The 20,472-nt window shown below is 39.8% G+C and overlaps 1 protein-coding gene across 1 annotated transcript; it reads left to right on the top strand.

Annotated features, from left to right (window-relative positions):
- Nucleotides 1–7,816: 7,816 nt before the first annotated feature.
- Nucleotides 7,817–19,882, top strand: LOC117454905 (perforin-1-like). Its single transcript, XM_034094174.1, has 10 exons — nt 7,817–7,902; nt 10,380–10,662; nt 10,737–10,816; nt 10,978–11,023; nt 12,751–12,893; nt 12,979–13,117; nt 13,447–13,527; nt 14,549–15,045; nt 15,793–15,886; nt 19,403–19,882. The coding sequence occupies exons 2-10, from the start codon at nt 10,399–10,401 to the stop codon at nt 19,613–19,615; spliced, it is 1,557 nt and encodes a 518-aa protein (XP_033950065.1). The 5' UTR covers nt 7,817–7,902; nt 10,380–10,398; the 3' UTR covers nt 19,616–19,882.
- The last annotated feature ends 590 nt before the right edge of the window (nt 19,883–20,472 follow it).

The following is a 20,472-nucleotide window of genomic DNA, read 5'->3' as shown; positions in this document are numbered from 1 at the left end:
CACTGCTCAAGGGAACACGGTGTCTGCAAGGTAGGCCAAGATCCGACCAGAATGATCCTTCTTGATGGTGCAAGCAGGATGTTCAGCACGCATCTCCCCTCTACATCTGGTGTCTCATCAAATATCACAGCAACAGGGTTTTCCTTCCTGCAAGAAAGTCTTCAACTCTTCTTTTTCCTTCTCATATACTGCTCCCAAGTATTTCTCTTGAGCTGGTGAAATCCTGGAATGGCTCCGCCATTGATTACTTTGTCATTCAGGAATTTCCCTCATTGCAGGATGGTCACTCTTAGACAGTGGAATGTTGACAGCAGTGCACGTGCGACCCAGGCCTCACAAAATCTACCAAAAAAAGAAAATATTTTTTGTTTAAATATTGGGCTGTCTTATTTATTCTCTCTCACACACAACCTGCCACTAACGTTAACCCTCTTTTTTCTTTTTATTGAGTCAGCACAATGAGTTTACATTTATACAGTCAATTTTATTTTTTTGTGTTCCCCCCTTTCCCTTCCCCTCCCGGTCCTAGCTAGTAAATTAAATAACTACTAAATAAGTAGATACATGTATAGGTAAAAGTAAAGTAATGTAGAAGATAATATTAAAAGAAAATTAATAGATAAGGGAATAAAGAATAGTAACAGTAATACATGTACCCCGATACTCACATATACATACATACATACATACATACATACCATGTGTGTACATACCCACACACATGGATACAAAGACAGCACAAATAAATAAAAGTGTACTATTTACTATTCAATTAAAACACATTCAATGTGTATCTATTGTAAAAGCAATTGGGCTATTTAATCACACACACACACACACACACACACACACACACACACACACACACACACACACACACACACACACACACACACACACCACACCACACACACCACACACACACACACACACACACACACCACACACACACACACACACACACACACACACACAGTTTTAATTTACGCGTTCGTTATCTGACCAGCTTCAATCTTGTAGGCTACTCACTTCGTTTCTTGCAACCCTCGAAACGTTTTGGAGGTCGATGCCTCGGTGAACGACAGTTGTTTGGCTGTCTTGTCCGCAGCAGCAGAAAGCCTTTTTGAATGTTTAAGCGAATCGAAGTGGGTCTTCACGGTCCATTTCCTTTTATACTCCAACACACAGTTGCACGGGGTGCAGAACAGTTTCCCCCCACTTCGTGCAAGACATCGGGGAACTGCTTTGCCCGGTCTTTTGCTGAAATGTTTCGTGGGTAAATGTGATGCATTCGATTTGTTCATCTTGGTGTGTGAATTCCACACTTTCACACGACGGTTTGCCTTCTGTGATGCGCGGGCTGATGACGTCGCGTCATCATCACTACTTTGCGTCAAGACGAGTTCATTTTTTTCCCCTCAACTTTGTGTGGAAAAATGCGGGGATTATGCGGCCTTTTGATAAATATGCGGCCTTTTAAAAATATGCGCCATTTTGCTGATTATGCGGTAAATTCTGCGATCGCAGAATCGCGTTTTTCTGGAGGGTCTACACAATGTCCCGCCGCGACTAAAATAAATTATTGTTAAATGTGTCAATTGGACAGAGGGGTTTGAAGACGTTGCGGATAGAGTTAATACATCTGTTTCCTGCTGACGTGACAAACGCTCACATAGCAATGTCTCTTAATTAAGCGTCGTAGTTCAGGTTCCGGCAGGTTCTTTATTTGTACCCGCAGGTAGATTTTGTTTGCAGAGAAAAGACAAGGGATCCATCCGACACACCTTAAAAACAAACACAACAACAGACACATCTCTAATAAAAGTACAACTACACCCTGCTGCTCCGTCAAATCTCAAAATATTTCAAAAACATTTAAGAAGGAAAACACTAGTACAAACTGGACATTCATAATTCATAATTAAATAAATAAACAAATAGGCATCTGTGTGACACTCCTATGATGTGTTCATTTGTGCAATAGCTGCTGGGATAAAACAGTTTTCATACCGCTTCGTTCTACTCTTTGGGACGACTAACCTCCGGCCCGAAGGAAAAAGCTTAAATTCTGAGTGCAGAGGGCGGGAGTCATCGTCTGATATGGAGCTGGATTACCGCTGTCACTGCCTGAGGTACAGGGTCTCCAGGTTTAGCTGTGGCTCACCAATTAGTCTGCTGCAGGGCCGTATTCATGGAGTCTACATTGGGGGGGACCAAAAATTCAATAAAAATTTGAATACTAATTTCCTGCCATTCTAAAGGAAAATACATAAAATATCACTAACACATTGGATACTTTAAAACCTGTTAAACCCCATGCCCCTGCCTGTGGGGGCAAAACACAACAATAGTCACAAAACTGTGTCTCAGGCATGGGTGTAGGAAGCATCCTCAATGTGGGTGGGACAATTTGACGGGGGGTGTGGGCGGGGGGGGACCTAACCTCCTCTAGGGGGGTCTGGGGGCATGCTCCCCCGGTAAGATTTTTTTTTAAATGTTGAAGTTAAAAGCATCAATCTGGTGCACTTTGAGAGCAACATTAGGGACTAAATCTATGGATACATCTCAACAACACCCATTTGAAACAGAACTGAACAGATTTACTTTTTCTTTATGCATATTTTACAAATCACTCCCTTTTTAAAACTGTAGTATGAGTTGGAATGATTTCGTTATTCTGTTATTCTCTTATTTTGTATAACTATAATGATCATATAAAGGTGTGCCTTGTAAATACTTGTTTTGCATCAATCTTGATACAGGGTACTTATTATATGTTGTACTTTGGATTCCTAAAGCTTTTAGTCTACTATCCCATCATTCAAGAGTGGTTTTCACAATAAGTAATGGTTTATTTTTTGCACGGACACTATCATTTACATTTTTTTACTATTTTCAATCTGAATTTACTTTAAAAACATCTATATTGATTCTGACTTTTTCTACATCCAACTCACAGGTTTATCATTGCTTTGAGAAAAAAGATTATTAGTTTAACCATTTTAGAAGTGAAGATATAGTCAATTGTTCTGGGAATGTCATTTTCGAGCCTGAGACCTGAAAAACAGATCAAAATGTTTTACCATAATGTCTAATTGTGCATTGTATTACATCGCTTTATTTTATCTAGTTTAGCTTTTCTTGTTTTGTTGTTTGTAATGGCAGAGATTAGGGATGAATAAAGTACAACTATAACCATAATCACATTAAAGCATTTCAATCCATAGAAAGGTCTGTGCCACGCAATTTCAATAGAAACAGGAACACTTTATTGCCCTTTTGTTTTACAGCCACGACTCGCACTAGCTGCTTGCCGCTCATTCAAAATCAAAAAGACCCCCAACTTCCTCCCAGACACCCGCCCAAAAAGCCCAACCCTCAAGTAAAGGACCCAAAAGCCTTTTTGCGCTTATCGTTGGCACTGATAAAAGACTGGCATATTCCTTCAAGGTCCAGTCTGTCCAGTTTCTTCTGGTGCACATGACATATGGCCACATTATTCAGCCTTGTTTGACTCATCGATGATCTAAGCCATGTCTTAAGCCTCCTCAGGGCACTAAAACTCCTCTCAGCCTCTGCAGAAGAGGCAGGGACGACCAACAGAAGCCTTACTAAAGCCTCCACCTGACCGAAGAGACCTCTCACCTCTGGCACCATTTCCCGAATAATGCTAGCAACATCTGAGCTTGTTTCATAGGTGTAATTAGCCTCAAACATGGCCAGCTGCACCTGCAGTAGTCTTGAATTCAATTCAGGATACTCTTCTACCACCTTGTCCATGTCTCCGTGTAGCAGCACATTTTCAAGCTGCTGCAGCTTGTGGAATCCAGCTTGTTCAAACCTCTCTATGAATTGAGTATTCACTGTGTCCAAGGCATTGTAGAATTGGACTCTGTACAATGACTGGGCATCGGGATGGATATGGGCTGCAGCCTGACCGGTGTAACACTTTGTAGGTTTGCGGACATGAGGGATCTGAATTGGTTGTAGGTCCAACTTTGTTGACACAGCAGTTGCTTTCGAGAACAATACATCAAAATGCTCCTCCGTTCGTTTGACCTGCATGCTTGTTTTGACATGGTCTACAGCCTCCAACATGCCTGAAACGGTCTGTTTCCTAAGCTGCAGGGAGGTGTTCAGGCACTCCAAATCCCCCATCAGGTCTTCAGCCATTAAAAGGCCGAGCACAGTGTTCCCTTTAAGAAATGTTCCATGAAGACCATTGGCCTTGGCTGAAGTTTCAGGTGAGCTGCATGATGCCATTTCTTCAAGGGCCATCAGCACTGACTCATACTGCTTGAGAACTGAGCGGATGGCAGGGGTACGTACAGTCCACCTGGTGGGAAAGAGAGGCTTCAATGAGGTGAAAGTTGAACCATGCTCTGATTTTGCGATATTCTGGAAAATCAACTTGAACTTGCCAGATTGATTAAAGAAGCCCCCCAATTCATGGACCAGACCCATTGCATCTCTTACTAGTGGAGAGGCTCCACAGGCAGCCTGCGTAATTAAGTTCACGCAGTGGGGACCACAGTGACAATACACAGCCAGCGGTTGTTCTTTCCTTAAAATGGCTTGTACTCCCTGCAATCGTCCAGCCATGTTTGCGGCACCATCATAAGTTTGTCCTCGGAGTTGAGACAGAAGAAGCTGTAGGCGCGTCATCACATCACATGCCATCTTGGCTATATTTTGCCCTGTTGTTGATGACACTTGGTAGATTCCCAGGAATTCTTCCTTTGGTTGTAGATCTGCATCTACAGAGCGCACACATATTGACTCCTGCTCAACTCCTGATATATCTTGGGTGCCATCAATGATAATTGCGAACTGGACCACTGGCATTGATGTTATTTCCGACACAATTTCTTTGACGATTGTATTGGCCATCACCTTCAACAGTTCGTTCTGCAATTCCGGACTGGTGAAATCGAGGGGACCTTTTAGCCAGGAGGTCAGCTCTGCATCGCCCGTCGCCTTGTACTTTAGAAGCTGGCTTAGATTCCCACTCTCCTTCTGATCACCTCGAAAAGCTAGACCTTGCCGCGCCAAGTACCTCACACCCTCAACAATCTTCATCAGATTTCTTCTTGCTTGTTGCTGCCGTCTTTCAAGCTCACGTGAAAGTTGCACATTAACAGGCTCTGGCTCCTGAATCCTAGTCATCACAGCTAATTTGTGACACTGGCTGTGTTTATGCACACTACATTTCTCCAGTGCCTTCTTCCAATTGTTAAAACCAGTCTTGACAAACGCTGAATCTGCTTTTGACGCAAGCTTAGACTTTTGTGCTGCAAAGTATTTAGCACAATAGAAACAGAGGACCCCTTTTACAGAGGGGCTGTAATGGAGCCATGTATGATCTTCAAACCACTTCTCCTGAAAGTAGAGTATTCTATTTGATAGGGTTTGACTGGGTATGACTTTCACATTTGGATGATTTGGGCAAAGTCCAAGCTCCTCCCCTTCCTTTCCTGTACCTTCATTTTCGCCTGCCTGGCTGCTCTCTCTCTCATTGTCAAACTCACTCTCCCTGCTTGATGGTATTATCTGAAATACATATGAGGATGATCTCATCTTAAATTAACATTAGACTGCTATGTTGTCATTATTCTGTCTTAACCATCAATATAGCTCCTTTCTGACTTACCTCCATGTCACCAGCGCACACTCTCCCTGTCTGGTCGCCATGCTCACATTCTCTCTCTCCCTCTCTCTCTTTACTCTGAACACACCAGAGTGAACATGGAAGAAATATCAGTAAACTATTGACTAGAAAGACTGTTGATACACATTATACATATGGGGGGACACAGGAGTCTGTACATTAAAGTGGACCTATCATGCTATATTTGAATAATATAGTGTAGGACCATACCTATATAAGGCATATTTATACTTTTTTTTTCTCAAAATACCAAACAGATCATGCATTTTAGCCATTCCTCATTTCGCTCAAATTAACACTGAGCCTGACATTTTGGATTCAGTGAGAACAGCACCATCTTTTGGCCTTTTAAATGTACTACAGCTTCTACAGCTTCTCCAGCGCTTTAGAACGGCAAAGCACGTGGCTGTTTCCTCCTGATTGGTGGAGTTGGCCCAATAGCCGTAGCGCCACCGTCCTGACATCAGGACAGTGCTCAATCTGGATCCGTTTTTTTCAGATCCGTTGTTGCAACCCCTTTTTTAGAGATTTGGGCACAGAGGAAAATAGAGAGGGTTGTGTTTTCTGACTCTTGGTGAGTTCCCTGATGCACCGGGGACACATATTCATGTTTAAAATACGTACAAAGGTGCATTTTGCATGATAGGTCCCCTTTAACATTAGACTGTTATGTTGTCATTATTCTGTCTTAACCATCAATATAGCTCCTTTCTGACTTACCTCCATGTCACCAGCGCACACTCTCCCTGTCTGGTCGCCATGCTCACATTCTCTCTCTCCCTCTCTCTCTTTACTCTGAACACACCAGAGTGAACATGGAAGAAATATTATCAGTAAACAAGCTATCTGACTGGAAACAATACTCACTTTCTCACTGCTCTTAACTTACTTTTTTTCTTTTCTGAGGCTGCCCAAAAAACTGTCTAATGTCACTGCCACCCTTCCTCTTGCTCATGCTTACAGCTTGACCTCGGCGATCTGCAGTTGCTGATGTGATGAATACGGGTCAGCAGCGCTGGATATAAGATCATTAAACATGTTTATTAGCAATTCTGAGCGTTCTAAACCCAGCACAAGCTATGATGCACACTGCAAACCTCCTGCGTGTGAGTATCTTTTAAATGCTTCTGACGATTATGAAATACTATTTCATAATAATTGTAGAATATTTATTATTTAATTAATTCTGGCACCTTTGGTATTCCATAGGTGTCTCACATCACAGTTTTAAATCTTTCCACACCCTACAAATTACAAAATAAAATAGAAATAATCCACATGAATAAATATCTATTGGATTACATCCAAAACGACACTGTCATTTTCCACATAGCTGACACTAGCCCGCCAAACCCTGGCTAACAACTGAAACCAGCTAGCCCACAGCTAGTTAGCTACTATTCCTGAAAAGTTCGGTTTTAACATCAGAACTACAAGTTACTTACACAAAGAAGCTAAACGGAGGGTTCATTAACATTACCATTACAAAATAAAATAATATAGATTACTTTAGGGCTAACTAGAAAAGATACCAGAACTGATGGAGGGCAAATTAAAACATGACTGACCTGCTTGGAGCATCAAGCTAACTGAAGGTGGACGCAGACGTGCAACAGGGAAATACACCCCCGGAACCAATTTACATATGAAAAGAAATATCATTTTGGTGAAGTTCACAATAACAGAAAATATAGATTTTCAAGTATACAAATAACCAAAATAAAGAAGTTATAGAATAGCAATTTTATTTTTATTTTAAAAATCAAAACATTTAAACTTTTTTTTGTGTTGCTATTTATTGGGGGGGGGGACATTTTGAGTGTATCTGAATATTGGGGGGGGGGTGTGTGTCCCCCAATGTATATGGTGAATACGGCCCTGGTCTGCTGGACCACTTTACGATCTGACTCGGAGAGTTTCTGCTCTTTAAAGTCAGGTTACATGACATGACATTAATGAAAAAGACAGAATTGACTAAAAGAAAGCCTCATTTAGAATTGCCAATTAAAACAAGTCTAAAATGTGTTCGACTTATAAACCTTAAACCTGAATGTGAAGGCCATCAATAATCAGCTTTTACTGTTCAATTATCTCCTCAGATTTGATACTCCCTTTGTTCCCTTCATTTCTTCAGAAGAGAGCGGTAGAAGATAAAAAAACTTCATCCTCGATTTCCTGGTCAGATTGTGAAGACTGGAATAGGAGACACAGCATCAACTCTCTTTGTGGAACAGGTAGAACATTTATTTATGTTGTGTGTGAAAGGTTTTGGCAATTTAATTTAATTTCATTCATGGTATGCACAACTTAATGTATAATAATTGTTTCTGAAACATGTCTCTGTAAACACACCATTGACCAAAAAGGAGCAGGGAGAAGAAAATAATCTTATATGACCTTCCTCAATCTAAAAAAAAAGGTCTGTCCTTCCATATTTCTTATTCACAGCCAAACAGTATCGTAGGATAATAAGAGAAACACAAAAACTTACTACAAGAAATAGTTAGTTCCCACTTGACAGTTAACGGAAAGAAACAAAACAAACAACAACAACAACAACAACAACAACACAGAAACATGAAATGAAATGATGTACAAAATAAGGAAAAGAAACACATATCAGTGGGCTTTTTTTGCAGTTGCAGTTTTTCTGGAAACGGATACTGGAAATGTAATTTGCTTTTTATTTGTGTGTCAATTTGCTCTGTCCTTCTAAGGGCTGTTAGGTAACAGGTGCATTGGCTTATGGAGTAATATTTGTTACTCAGTTAAAGTTCCTAAAATCATACCCGAAGCAAGACATCAGAATCTTCATTATTAAACATATAAATCAAAGTCAGCGATGTGGTCGCTCAGGATATTAACACAGTGATACAATAATATTGCATCACATAGTTAACATGAATTAGACTGAAGAATTGTTATTTCAATTTTGTAATATATAGTCAATAATACAAGTGATTTTGCCCACATCTTCTAGGTGTTTTATTTTAGAGCCCACATTGTGTCCAGTGTGTGGTAGCCTTAAAGCAAAGGATGTGATCAAAATATGGGAAACACTTTAATTCACCCAGAACAATACGAAGACGATTCAAACTTCTAATATGAGACACTTGCTGAATTATCTACCCCACCTTTAAGGAACACAGATGGAACCACTGCTGTTAAAATGATTGCCCCATTCTCTACGAAACCTGCTCTTCAGTCAGTGGTGCAGTGTTTCCTGCTTTTTAAAGGGCATTATTCAGATGTAGTAAGATGAGGCGAGCATTTGTAGGGGGCGCCAAGGCTCTTTTGGACAGGCATTGGCTCACAATGTCCCACCGCGACTAAAATAAATGATTGTTAAATGTGTCAATTGGACCGAGGGGTTTGAAGACGTTGCGGATAGAGAGTTAATACATCTGTTTCCTGCTGACAAACGCTCACATAGCAATGTCTCTTTTCTATTCTAGATAAGATAAGATAAGATACTTTATTGATCCCAATTTGGGAAGTGTTTGTGCAGCACAAACACTTCCCAAATTGGGATCAATAAAGTACTATCTTATAGAACTGCTGCAGCAGCAGCATAAAAAGACTTGGCATTATACAATAAAAATTAAAAGACAAGAAATAAACAAGAAAGTAGAAAATATACATGTTGAATTTACAAATTAACAATAACAAGATATAAAGCAAGGTATTATATTTACATAAGTATGTGACGGATGGAATATTAAATATTCACTGAATATATAAATGTAAAATGTACAAGACAAGGCAAGTGTATTTATATAGCACTTTTCTGTACGCGACAATTCAAAGTGCTTTACAAAACAAATTAAAAGACTTTTTAGGAATAAATACAGTAAAAACACATTATATAATGGCATTTTACAACAGGCATTACAAAGCAAAGATAATAAAATAATAAAAAGAAACATCACAGGTATACAATACATGTTTAAAAGGCATGCTGTAGTTCGAATATGATCATCTCAATTAAAAGCAGCGGCAAAGAGATATGTTTTTAGTCTCGATTTAAAAATAGTAAGCGTTTCTGCGGACGTGCACGATTTGGGTAGTTTGTTCCAGAGTGTCGGGCGTAACAGCTAAATGCTACCTCTCCATGTTTTGTTGTTCCTCTCGGAACCGATAGCAGACCCGTCCCAGAAGACCTGAGGCACCTTGATGGCTCGTAATTATGTAGGAGTTCAACAATATACTTTGGTCCTAAACCATGTAATGATTTAATAACTAGAAATAGTACTTTAAAATCAATTCTTTGGCCGACTGGAAGCCAATGTAGAGATTTCAGAACCGGACTGATGTGATCCACTCTTTTAGTGTTAGTGAGGACTCGTACAGTGTGATTTTATTCCAAGAGAAACTATGGAGCCCCTACTAGACCCCCACACACACAACAACACAAACTATGCTATAACACCCCTTGTTGTGAAATACAAATGATGTGCAATATATATATATATATATATATATATATATGCCGTTAATAACTGTGCAATATATACCTGGCTGCTACATCTTCAAAACTGTTACAGGATGTGTACTATTTTGTAAATTGTGTTATACAAATATGTGTGCATGCATGCTTCTTAGGAAACATTAAGCTGTCTTTGGTTATTTTCTGCTGTAACAAATGTAAATGTCCCCTCTGTGGGACGAATAAAGTTATTCTGATTCTCTCTTTGTCTTTCTTTTAATTCAGGTTCTCTTTGACTCCAGCCATGCTCTCCTTTTCCTCCCCCCCCCTCCTCCACCTGAGTGTCCTGCTCTTTCTGTCGTCCTCTGTCCTCTCCTGCGGCGTTGGGAACTACAGGCAGTGCCAAACCGCTCCCTTCGTCCCGGGACATAACCTGGTGGGGGAAGGCTTCGATGTGGTCACCCTGCAGCGTAAAGGAGCCTACATGATCGACGTGAAGACCTACATGACCCCCGCTGGCACCTGTATGCTCTGCTCCAACCCCCTTCAGGGCCACCAGCTGCAGAAAGTAATAGAGTAAACAATAAGGAGCATTTACAGTTGCAATACTGAATAATAAACATGGTGCATTTTCTGTTTCAGCTGCCGGTCTCTGCAGTGGACTGGCGAGCGTTCAGCCGGTGTAACACTGAGCTCTACAGCAGCTCATACACCGACGTCAGGTATCAAAGCACTCATTGGTAGAATGTAATTAAGTACAATTTCTTCATTTGAAGTTTTCACTTTAACTGAGTATTTTTTTAGACTTTACAGATCTGACCTGAATGAAACTGACCTTTAAAATGAATAAGCATTCAAATCTAATTCTAAATTGTGTCCACAGCTCACTGGTTGAGATGTACACCTCACAGGACAGTAACGACTGGAAGGTAGAAAACTTCTCACATCTGATAATTACAAGGACATCAACTTAATGTTAACTGACATTAACATAATATATTTAGTTTGCATGTAAATGTGTATATGTGTATATACTGTATATCTTTTTTCCCTCTTATTTAACAACTGAAATGTGTCACTTTATTGAGGGGAAAAGAGACACATGTTTTGGGGAAAAAACACATATTGCCATATAACAAAATGTTTTCCCGAATTAAGATCAATAAAGTATATCTTATATTATTTTTATCTTACAACAACAATGATATGGTTAAAGTACATTGCTGCCCATATACGATACATATACACAGTATGACATACATTGTATTAAATGTGTTTTATGGTTCATATAATTTTGAATCAGCTGTGATACTTCCAGTAGTAGTAACTAATAATGTATTGAACATTTCCGGAAAGTTTCCATGAGAAGTTAAGCTGGGGAATTTTGAAATATTCGATGCAAAATTAAACTAAATTTAACATGAGATTTTAACAGATTTTCTTTCATTCTTTTTTCATTTTTAGTAGAACAGAACAAGTTTTAATTATTTTATTGAACAATTATTTGTTTCATTGAAGAACGAAAACAGGAATGTTGAGTTAAATATTACTCATCCCCACTCATTAAAAAATGAACAAAAATGCACCCCCCATCCAAAAATCCCCACAAAGTCCAATTCAAAATGTTAAATGAAAAGAGCCCCTCTCCCTCCAAACAGTCCCATTACTCATTAAAATCTTCCTTCAAGCAATCCTCTGCATTTTGGCTAAACCCTGTCAGTCAACGGGCTCTTCCTGGGCCTCATCAACATCCACCTCTTCCTCTTCCTCTGCAGTGTCACTGTCCAGCCTGTTGAGGATGGCTCTGTGTCCGGCTCAGAGAGCCTTAGGTTTGCCCGAATGCCAACCAGTGTTTCCACTCTCACATTTGTGAGCCTGTTGCGAACCTTTGTGTGGTCTCAATAGCCATGCAGTAAGCAGTGTGCTATGGCATGGATATTCAAGTGTACTTGAATGGCATCTGTTTGTTTTAGTCAAGATTATGATAAAATATACTATATTTCAAACCGGAGAGACGTGATGTAAGAATTACATATTTATTGTTTACACGTCATATGAATGAAATGATTGCCATGATAATACAACAGGAGAATGTAATGGTGTTTGGCGATTAGGCCCCGGTTTGCAGGATAATCATTTAGGAGGGAAAGCACCGCTCCGATGAAATCCCCGGGGTCTAGACACTGGTGGTGGTGCTGAGTAGGTGAGACCGGTCTGAAGAAGGAAGGTTTAGCTTTGTCCTGGAGGAGACTGGAGGCGAGAGGGGTGGAGGCGGGTTGCGGTCATCTGCAAATGACAACTGACAGGGAGGAAGAGCAGGCATTTAAGGAATTTAGCATGTGCAGCTATTGGCTGCTGAGGGGTGACGCCCTCATATTTAATGAGGGGGGAAGGGAGCCATCGAGTGACGTGTAATTGACTCGTGTTAGGTCTTCCTTATTGAACTTGCGCTAAGCTTCATTTAAGTTCCCTATGAAGGGCCAACCTTCAATTTAGAAAATACCCAGTTTATTCCCATAAATTCCCGTTAATTGAAAAGTTTCCATCTTTGAAAATTCCCGGAATATTGCAACCCTAAAAACGACTTCAATACATTACTGTATATCATGCTGATGATTATAGGTTGACATAAAGCAGCTTTTATTTCATGTTTCAGGTTGGCCTTAATGTCGACAAGTTTGTGACTGCGGGGCTGGATGTGGGAGGAACCAAGTCCTCAGCGTATAAGTTCTCTTCAGAAATAACCAGAGAGGACCGCTACTCCTTCAGCACCCACAGGATCACCTGCAGCCACTATGGGTACGCTGTGAACACTCCTGAAACACCCAGGAGTTTGGATTAAAGTTTGTCAAGAAAATGAACTAATCTGTGTCTTTGTGTGTAGTTACCGTGTGTCCCTCAGACCGCCCCTCAGCTCTGAGTTCAGTAAAGACTTGGAGAGGCTGCCGAGTTCCTACAACTCCTACACCAGGACTCAGTTCAGTGATCTCATACACACCTATGGCACTCACTACATCCGCCAGGTAAACACACACACACACACACACACACACACACACACACACACACACACACACACACACACACACACACACACACACACACACACACACACACACACACACACACACACACACACACACACACACACACACACACACACACACACACACACACACACACACACACACACACACACACTTCAATCAGAAACAGGTTTATTACCAGGTAGGTTTACACGTACGAGGAATTTGACTTGGTGTCGTTATCTTTCTGTTTTGTGCGTAAATAATAAAGGGAACATTTTATAAAACCATGTTTTTTTGTCTCCACAACATTGTGCTACATTCAGGTTTACCTCGGGGGGCGACTCAGGCGAGTCACAGCTTCACGGACCTGTTTGTCCACTCTGAACGGACTCACCTCAAATGAGGTACAAAAAACACACATGTCTTTACAGTCTGCACAGAAACAAATCACTGCCACTATTGGAGTATGAATGTGTGTTAGTGTGAGGCAATGTATGGTGGCCGACAGGTGCAGACAATGGAGATGTTTCTTCATTTGCATGTGTTTTGTATTTTGGCACATTTGTGGGTTTTTTCTTTGAATCTGCCGCGTGTGTGTCCTAATGGAAGTGTTTTGGGCCGTCATAGCACTTTAGCAGGTTTTGCACCTGTCAGCCGCCGTAGATATGCAATACAATTAACATTCAAGAGTCCCACTAAAAAGGCAACAATCCTGGTAAATGCAGTCCATTGACAATTAACTTTAAACAGTGGTGAAAGCAATATGCAGCAATATTCATTTAGGTAAATATTCTATTCATAATCATACTTAGGTGAAAGTACAAAAGTAATAGCATCAAAAATATAAGGGATGCTGTGGCGCAGTGGACTATTGCATTGGTGTTCGGCTCAGGGGAGCACAGGTTCAAACCCCACTGCAGTCAGCATGTTGTTGTGTCCCTGAGACACTTCACCCCAAATTGCTCCTGTGGAGATTGCCCACAGTACTGAGTATGTAAGTCGCTTTGGATAAAAGCGTCTAACAAGTAACATGTAATGTAATATACTTCATATTAGTGATTTATAACCAGTGATGCATTATATACTTTAATGGTGCAGTTGGTAAAAGTGGTCATGATTGTATATGCTCAAAACATCAATATGTAGTTTAACTTCTAATAATCCATTATTATGTTTAATTTGTTATGTATGTATAACTCAAAGACAAAGTAGCTAGCAATTGAGTTGTCAAGTAAATTAGTGGAGCAGAAGAAAATTATTCGCCTCCAAAATATAGCGAAGTAGAAGAAAAAAGGAGCATAACATTGAAGTATTCAAGTAGAAGTAGTTAAAAAATGATCTTAACTACAGTAGTTAAGTAAATGTGCTTAATTACATCCCTTCACCCACTATAAATCCCATCTTTGTGCCCCTCCTGTCCTTCAGGTCCACTCCTGCCTCTCAGTAGGAGTCTCTGTGGGTCTGGGGAAGGTCAGTTTATCAGCCAGCCATAAATCGTGCAGCAACGTGCTCGAGAACAAGGACGTCTCCACCTCATTCAACTACGGCCTCCACCAACACTACACAGAGGTGATGGGAGGCTCCGGTTGGTTGGGGGACTTTTCTCTCTCCCGTAACGACTCCCTGGGCTACGTGAACTGGCTGAACTCCCTCAAGAAGCACCCGGACGCGGTCTCATACTCCCTGAGGCCGATGTACGAGCTGATGCCCCTGGAGACCCAGAGGGCGGGGATGAAGGCTGCCATAGAGCAGTATTTCGAGGACAATGCTGTGAAAAAGTCCTCCATAGTAACCAACTGTGCGGGGGGCACACCTAACCTGGCCCCCAACTGCTGTCCTCAAAAGGCCTCGAGGGGAAAGCTGGAGGTGACCATCATCCGAGCCTGGAACCTGAAAGGGGATCTGACCGGCAAGACGGAGAGGTGAGGAGCATTCATTAGCCAACAATGACATTATTGTTATATTAATATAAAGGGAGGTCAGGTACTCTTTAAAACAGCTGCTAGTTATGGGCACTTTTTACTGAAGGACATTTCAAAGCTCATACTTCTTTACTTTTACTTGAGTAAAGAAGTTTAGTCAGTACTTTTACCAGAATATTTTTAAACACGAGTATCTGTACTTCTACTTGAGTAAAGGATATGTGTACTTTTGCCATCTCTGCCCATTATAAGAAGGTCCCTCTTCTTTAGAGAAGACCAGGACATGATGGATATGCGGATCGTGTTAAAAATCAATAGGCACGCAATGACTCTAAATAATAATAGAAGTAGAAAGTACAGGTATTTGTGTTAAAGATGTAAGAAGTAAAAGTAAAAAGTACTTATACCAGAAAAATGTACTTAAGTACAGTAACAAAGTATTTGTACTCCACCTCTGATAATGGGATTTTGTAATCAGGATACAAAAAAGAGGAAACTGAAAAGACGTAAGAGGATCAATCTCAATGGAGGGCGCCATTTACTTGAATCTTCAATTAGCTATTTGAACTTTATAACTAAACAATAAAAGTGGGTTTGTAATTAAGTTTTCTATATTCTTTGAGATGCATTCCTTGGATCCTTGGAGTTTTTTTATCAGAGGATGTATGTTATTTCGCGATGTTGTTTTATATTCCTGTGAACAGTGGTATTAATTCCCCTGGTGCTTTTTCATTTGTTGTCTCACAGCTATGCTAAAATGACCTACGGATCCTTCCACTACAGGACTCGCATGATCCGGTCAAACAACCCCAGCTGGAACTCTTATTATAACCTGGGCAAGGTCGGTAAATCTGCTCATTACCAGTGGTGAAATGTATCGAACTACATTTACGATAAAGAACTCTATGTTTCTTCTCCTAAGTGCTGTACAAATACACAAATACTTCTTCTTCCATTACATTTTGGCAATTATTTTACAGCAGATGTTCCTATAGCTACTTGCAGATTTTGGTTATTAATACCAAATATAAATGTCAGGTGTTCCAATGTCCTATATTCCGGTTGGCATTGTTACACAGGTGAGAGGTGAGAGGGATCAAAAACAGGTGATCTTCCAGTTGTTGGATGCAGTTTAGTTTGATGTTTATTGAAGATTTTATACAAAACCAAGCTGAGAGGCTAAAACTTGCTCTTCGTTGTGACGTGTTCGATACGAGAGTCCGTACTGTAGTTAAAATTCATGGTGTTTAACCCTCCTGTTGTCTTCGGGTCAAATCTGACCGATTTACTACTTTCATCAATCATAACTTTTTTGCTTTACATTTGATTGCTTTAAGGCTTTATGATATCCTTCACAGCAGATATTTGAACATATAAGATTGCTGATCACCACTTTCATTGAATTTTGGATGATTTAGTCAACTTTGTAACACCCATGGTGTTCCAGGCCGCCATAAAGAAAAGGAATTAGTAACCGATCAGATCAGATCAGATCAGATCAGATCAGATCAGATCACATCACACACACACACACACACACACACACACACACACACACACACACACACACACACACACACACACACACACACACACACACACACACACACAGGGGACATTACATTGACATGCATTTCCTGGAGACTTATCCTAACCTTAACCATAACCAACACATGCCTAACCCTAACCCTAAACCTAACCAAGTCTTCACCCTAACATTAATGATCCCCCTCATGGGGACCTCCAATTTGTCCCCATAAGGGAAGCCAGTCCCCACACGTGACTATGTAAACAGATGTAGGTCCCCACAAGTATAGTAATGCTAGACCACACACACAATATTTATTTTTTTGTTCCCCCTTTCCCTCCCTCCCGGTCCTAGCTAGTAAATTAAATAACTACTAAATAAGTAGATACATGTATAGGTAAAAGTAAAGTGATGTAGAAGATAATATTAAAAGAAAAATAAATAGATAAGGGAATAAAGAATAGTAACAGTAATACATGTACCCCTATACTCACATATACATACATGTGTGTACATACCCACACACATGGATACAAAGACAGCACAAATAAATAAAAGTGTACTATTTACTATTCAATTAAACACATTCAATGTTTATTTATTGTAAAAGCAATTGGGCTATTTTAATCACATTAATCAAATTTGACCGTGAACACCAAAGTAAGGGGGGGAATCAAAGACAATAGGAGGGTTAATAAAGACACAACAAACAATATCCAAGTCCGGACCACACGGTCAACAGAAAGTGTTGGAGCAATTCAAAACTCTCCTCTTCGTTATACACGAAACCGGCATCCCACAGGTGACTAAATACCAATAACCCCCATTCATGTGACGATTGCCGGAAGTAATAACCAATAAGAATAAAACGTGGTGTAAACTGAAATTAAGATAATAGAAATAATAAGCAATGGCAAAACAAGCATTTTGGCTCCTACACCAAGGTTTGATCTGTTAGTGAGTTGTTGTAGCTGTTAGCATCTGCAACCTCTGGATCTGTTTTATACATACACAACTAATTACTATTATTTATAACTTTTAAACCTAATGATAATAGATGAACTACCCAGCAGCATATAAAGACATTAGCTAATCCTTTACTAGTTGCAACATTACACTTGGAACATAACAATGCATCACTAATTGTAATCAAGAAGTTAATTATAAACTTCAATGTTAGTATTATTAGATCTCAGGGCTGCGTTTGACACTGTTGACCACAACATATTACTCGACCGACTGGAAAACTGGGTGGGACTTTCGGAAACAGTTCTAAATTGGTTTGAATCCTACTTAAAGGACAGAAACAACTTTGTTTCTATAGGTAAATACACATCTGAGTTGACAAATATGACATGTGGGGTACCTCAAGGCTCCATCTTGGGGCCACTTCTCTTTAACATCTACATGCTACCACTGGCTCAGATGATGAAAAACAACAAAATAAGTTACCATAGCGGATGACACACAAATTTACGTAACAATTTCACCAGGAGACTATGCTCCAATTCAAACACTGAGTAAGTGCATTGAACAAATCAATGACTGGATGTTTCAGAACTTTCTCCAATTAAACAAAGATAAAACTGAGGTAATGGTTTTTGGAGCCAAGGCAGAACGTTTAAAAGTTAGCGCTGAGCTTCAATCTAGGTGTAGTCATGGACTCTGACCTGAGTTTCAACAGTCACATTAAAACAGTTACTAAATCAGCCTACTATCACCTAAAGAATATATCTAGGATTAAAAGACTAATGTCACAGCAGGATTTGAAAAAACTTGTCCATGCTTTTATCTTCAGTAGACTGGACTACTGTAATGGTGTCTTTGCAGGTCTCACTAAAACATCTATTAGAAAGCTGCAGCTGATTCAGAACGCCGCTGCTCGAGTCCTCACTGACACTAAGAAAGTGGATCACATCACTCCTGTTCTGAAGTCTTTACACTGGCTTCCTGGGTGTCAAAGAATAGATTTCAAAATACTGCTGCTGGTTTATAAAGCACTGAATGGTTTAGGCCCAAAATACATTTCTGACCTCCTGCTAAATGATGAACCATCCAGATCTCTCAGGTCTTCAGGGACTGGTCAGCTTTCTGTCCCCAGAGTCATAACTAAACATGGAGAAGCAGCGTTCAGTTATTATGCTCCAAATATCTGGAACAAACTCCCAGAAACCTGCAGGTCCGCTGCAACTCTGACTACTTTTAAATCCAGACTAAAGACTTTTCTTTTTGCCGCTGCTTTTAATTGAACTATTCATATCTTAAACTGCACTGTAACTTTTATCCATGTATTTTTTCTTTTAATGTTTATTTTATTATCTTTTCTTTTTAAGGACTGATTTTAAATGCCATTTTCTTAATGTCTTTCGTTTTTTGCAAAGCACTTTGAATTGCCTTGTGTTGAAAGGTGCTATATAAATAAACTTGCCTTGCCTTCCCTTGCCTTGCTTTGCCTTGCCTATAAATTATTCTTGTAACAGAGTATGTTTACTGTAAACAACATTGGCCCACTGTAGCATTACTCCTTTTTCTTTTCTTTTTATATTTGTGGGGGTATCAGAGTGATTACATTGGGTGTTTTCTGCCTGAGTTAGTTGTTACACAAGCAAAAAAATCGTTATGACATCATAAAGTGGCCAAAATCTGATCAGCTCATTTTCAGACAGGTTTTATATAAATGGATCAGAACAAAAAGAGAGAATCTTTTTTCCTGAAACTTTCAGAATCTGTTTACACAGAGGGGAGACATGTGTATGTATAAAAGACAATAAGTGACCTTTAAATGTTAGTTCAATAACCGATATATTCATTCCTTTTTTTTTTGTGAAGGTGGACACACATGGGGGTTTGAGGGTCGAGGTCTGGGACAAGGATTTCAAATTTGACGACCATCTGGGATCACGTGTGGTGTACCTGAGACAGGGGACACACAGGCACTCCTGTCCGGCCAAAAAAGGCAGCTTCGAGTTCCAGTACACCCTGACCTGCGACCCTCACCTGACCGGAGACAGGTGCAACCGCTACAAACCGTCTCCAAAGTGAGGAAGGATGTATGGGGATTCACTATTCAGAAATTCTGCTTGTTTACCCTTTAAATTCAAACTGAAATCACATTTAGTCATCCATTTTAAAGTCAAAATGAATGTCATTGTGTCAAAATTAAAATGGAGACTAAAAGAAAAAAGGCTGATAATAATAATATTTGTATACAATGGAAGAAGTGCATCATTCTAATCAAAAGAGTTTGGATTAGGAATCAACATGTCTGACTTTTCAACAAAGAATGCTGAATTGTTTTCAAAATATTTCATATTAAATGAAAGGTGGACTGAAACGAATGAATGAGTTTTCTGGCATCTGTTTTGTTTGTTTAGAAACATTCATTAAAATTCACACCCATGTTCACCCTGTCAAGCAAACATAGTTCTTTTATGATGGGATTTATTGTAATTCATGTGACACTCTGGAACACCTGGAATGTACATTGGGGTTTATTTATAGACCCAAATGTTGTCGACGTAGTCCTTGCTTATGCTTATCACCTTGACTGCACTAACGTCCCACACCTCTTCTGAAGGTTTGATGTCTGTGCATTTCCCTCAAAATCACAGATTCAAACGTAGGCTACCATGGGTCAAATATTTATTTGGTTGCAAATTAGAAACAGACAAAATAGAAGATGGACTTGCAGTTGTTTGTTCACCCCTTTAAAGTCAAAACTGCTCCACTAAATTGTAGCTTAAAGATCAAATGCAAAGGTTTTTTTATAATTGCCAGTAAAATCGAAATCATATAGCTACAACACTATCTAAGATATTGCAGTATTAAAATCGGAGATAATATGCGTCTGGCAATGCGAAATATTTATTTTGTTCAACCCCAAACACCAAGTCCGACGA

Source organism: Pseudochaenichthys georgianus, chromosome 1 (assembly GCF_902827115.2).
Source record: "Pseudochaenichthys georgianus chromosome 1, fPseGeo1.2, whole genome shotgun sequence".
Lineage (NCBI taxonomy): Eukaryota > Metazoa > Chordata > Actinopteri > Perciformes > Channichthyidae > Pseudochaenichthys > Pseudochaenichthys georgianus.
This window is presented reverse-complemented; position numbering and strand designations above follow the sequence as displayed.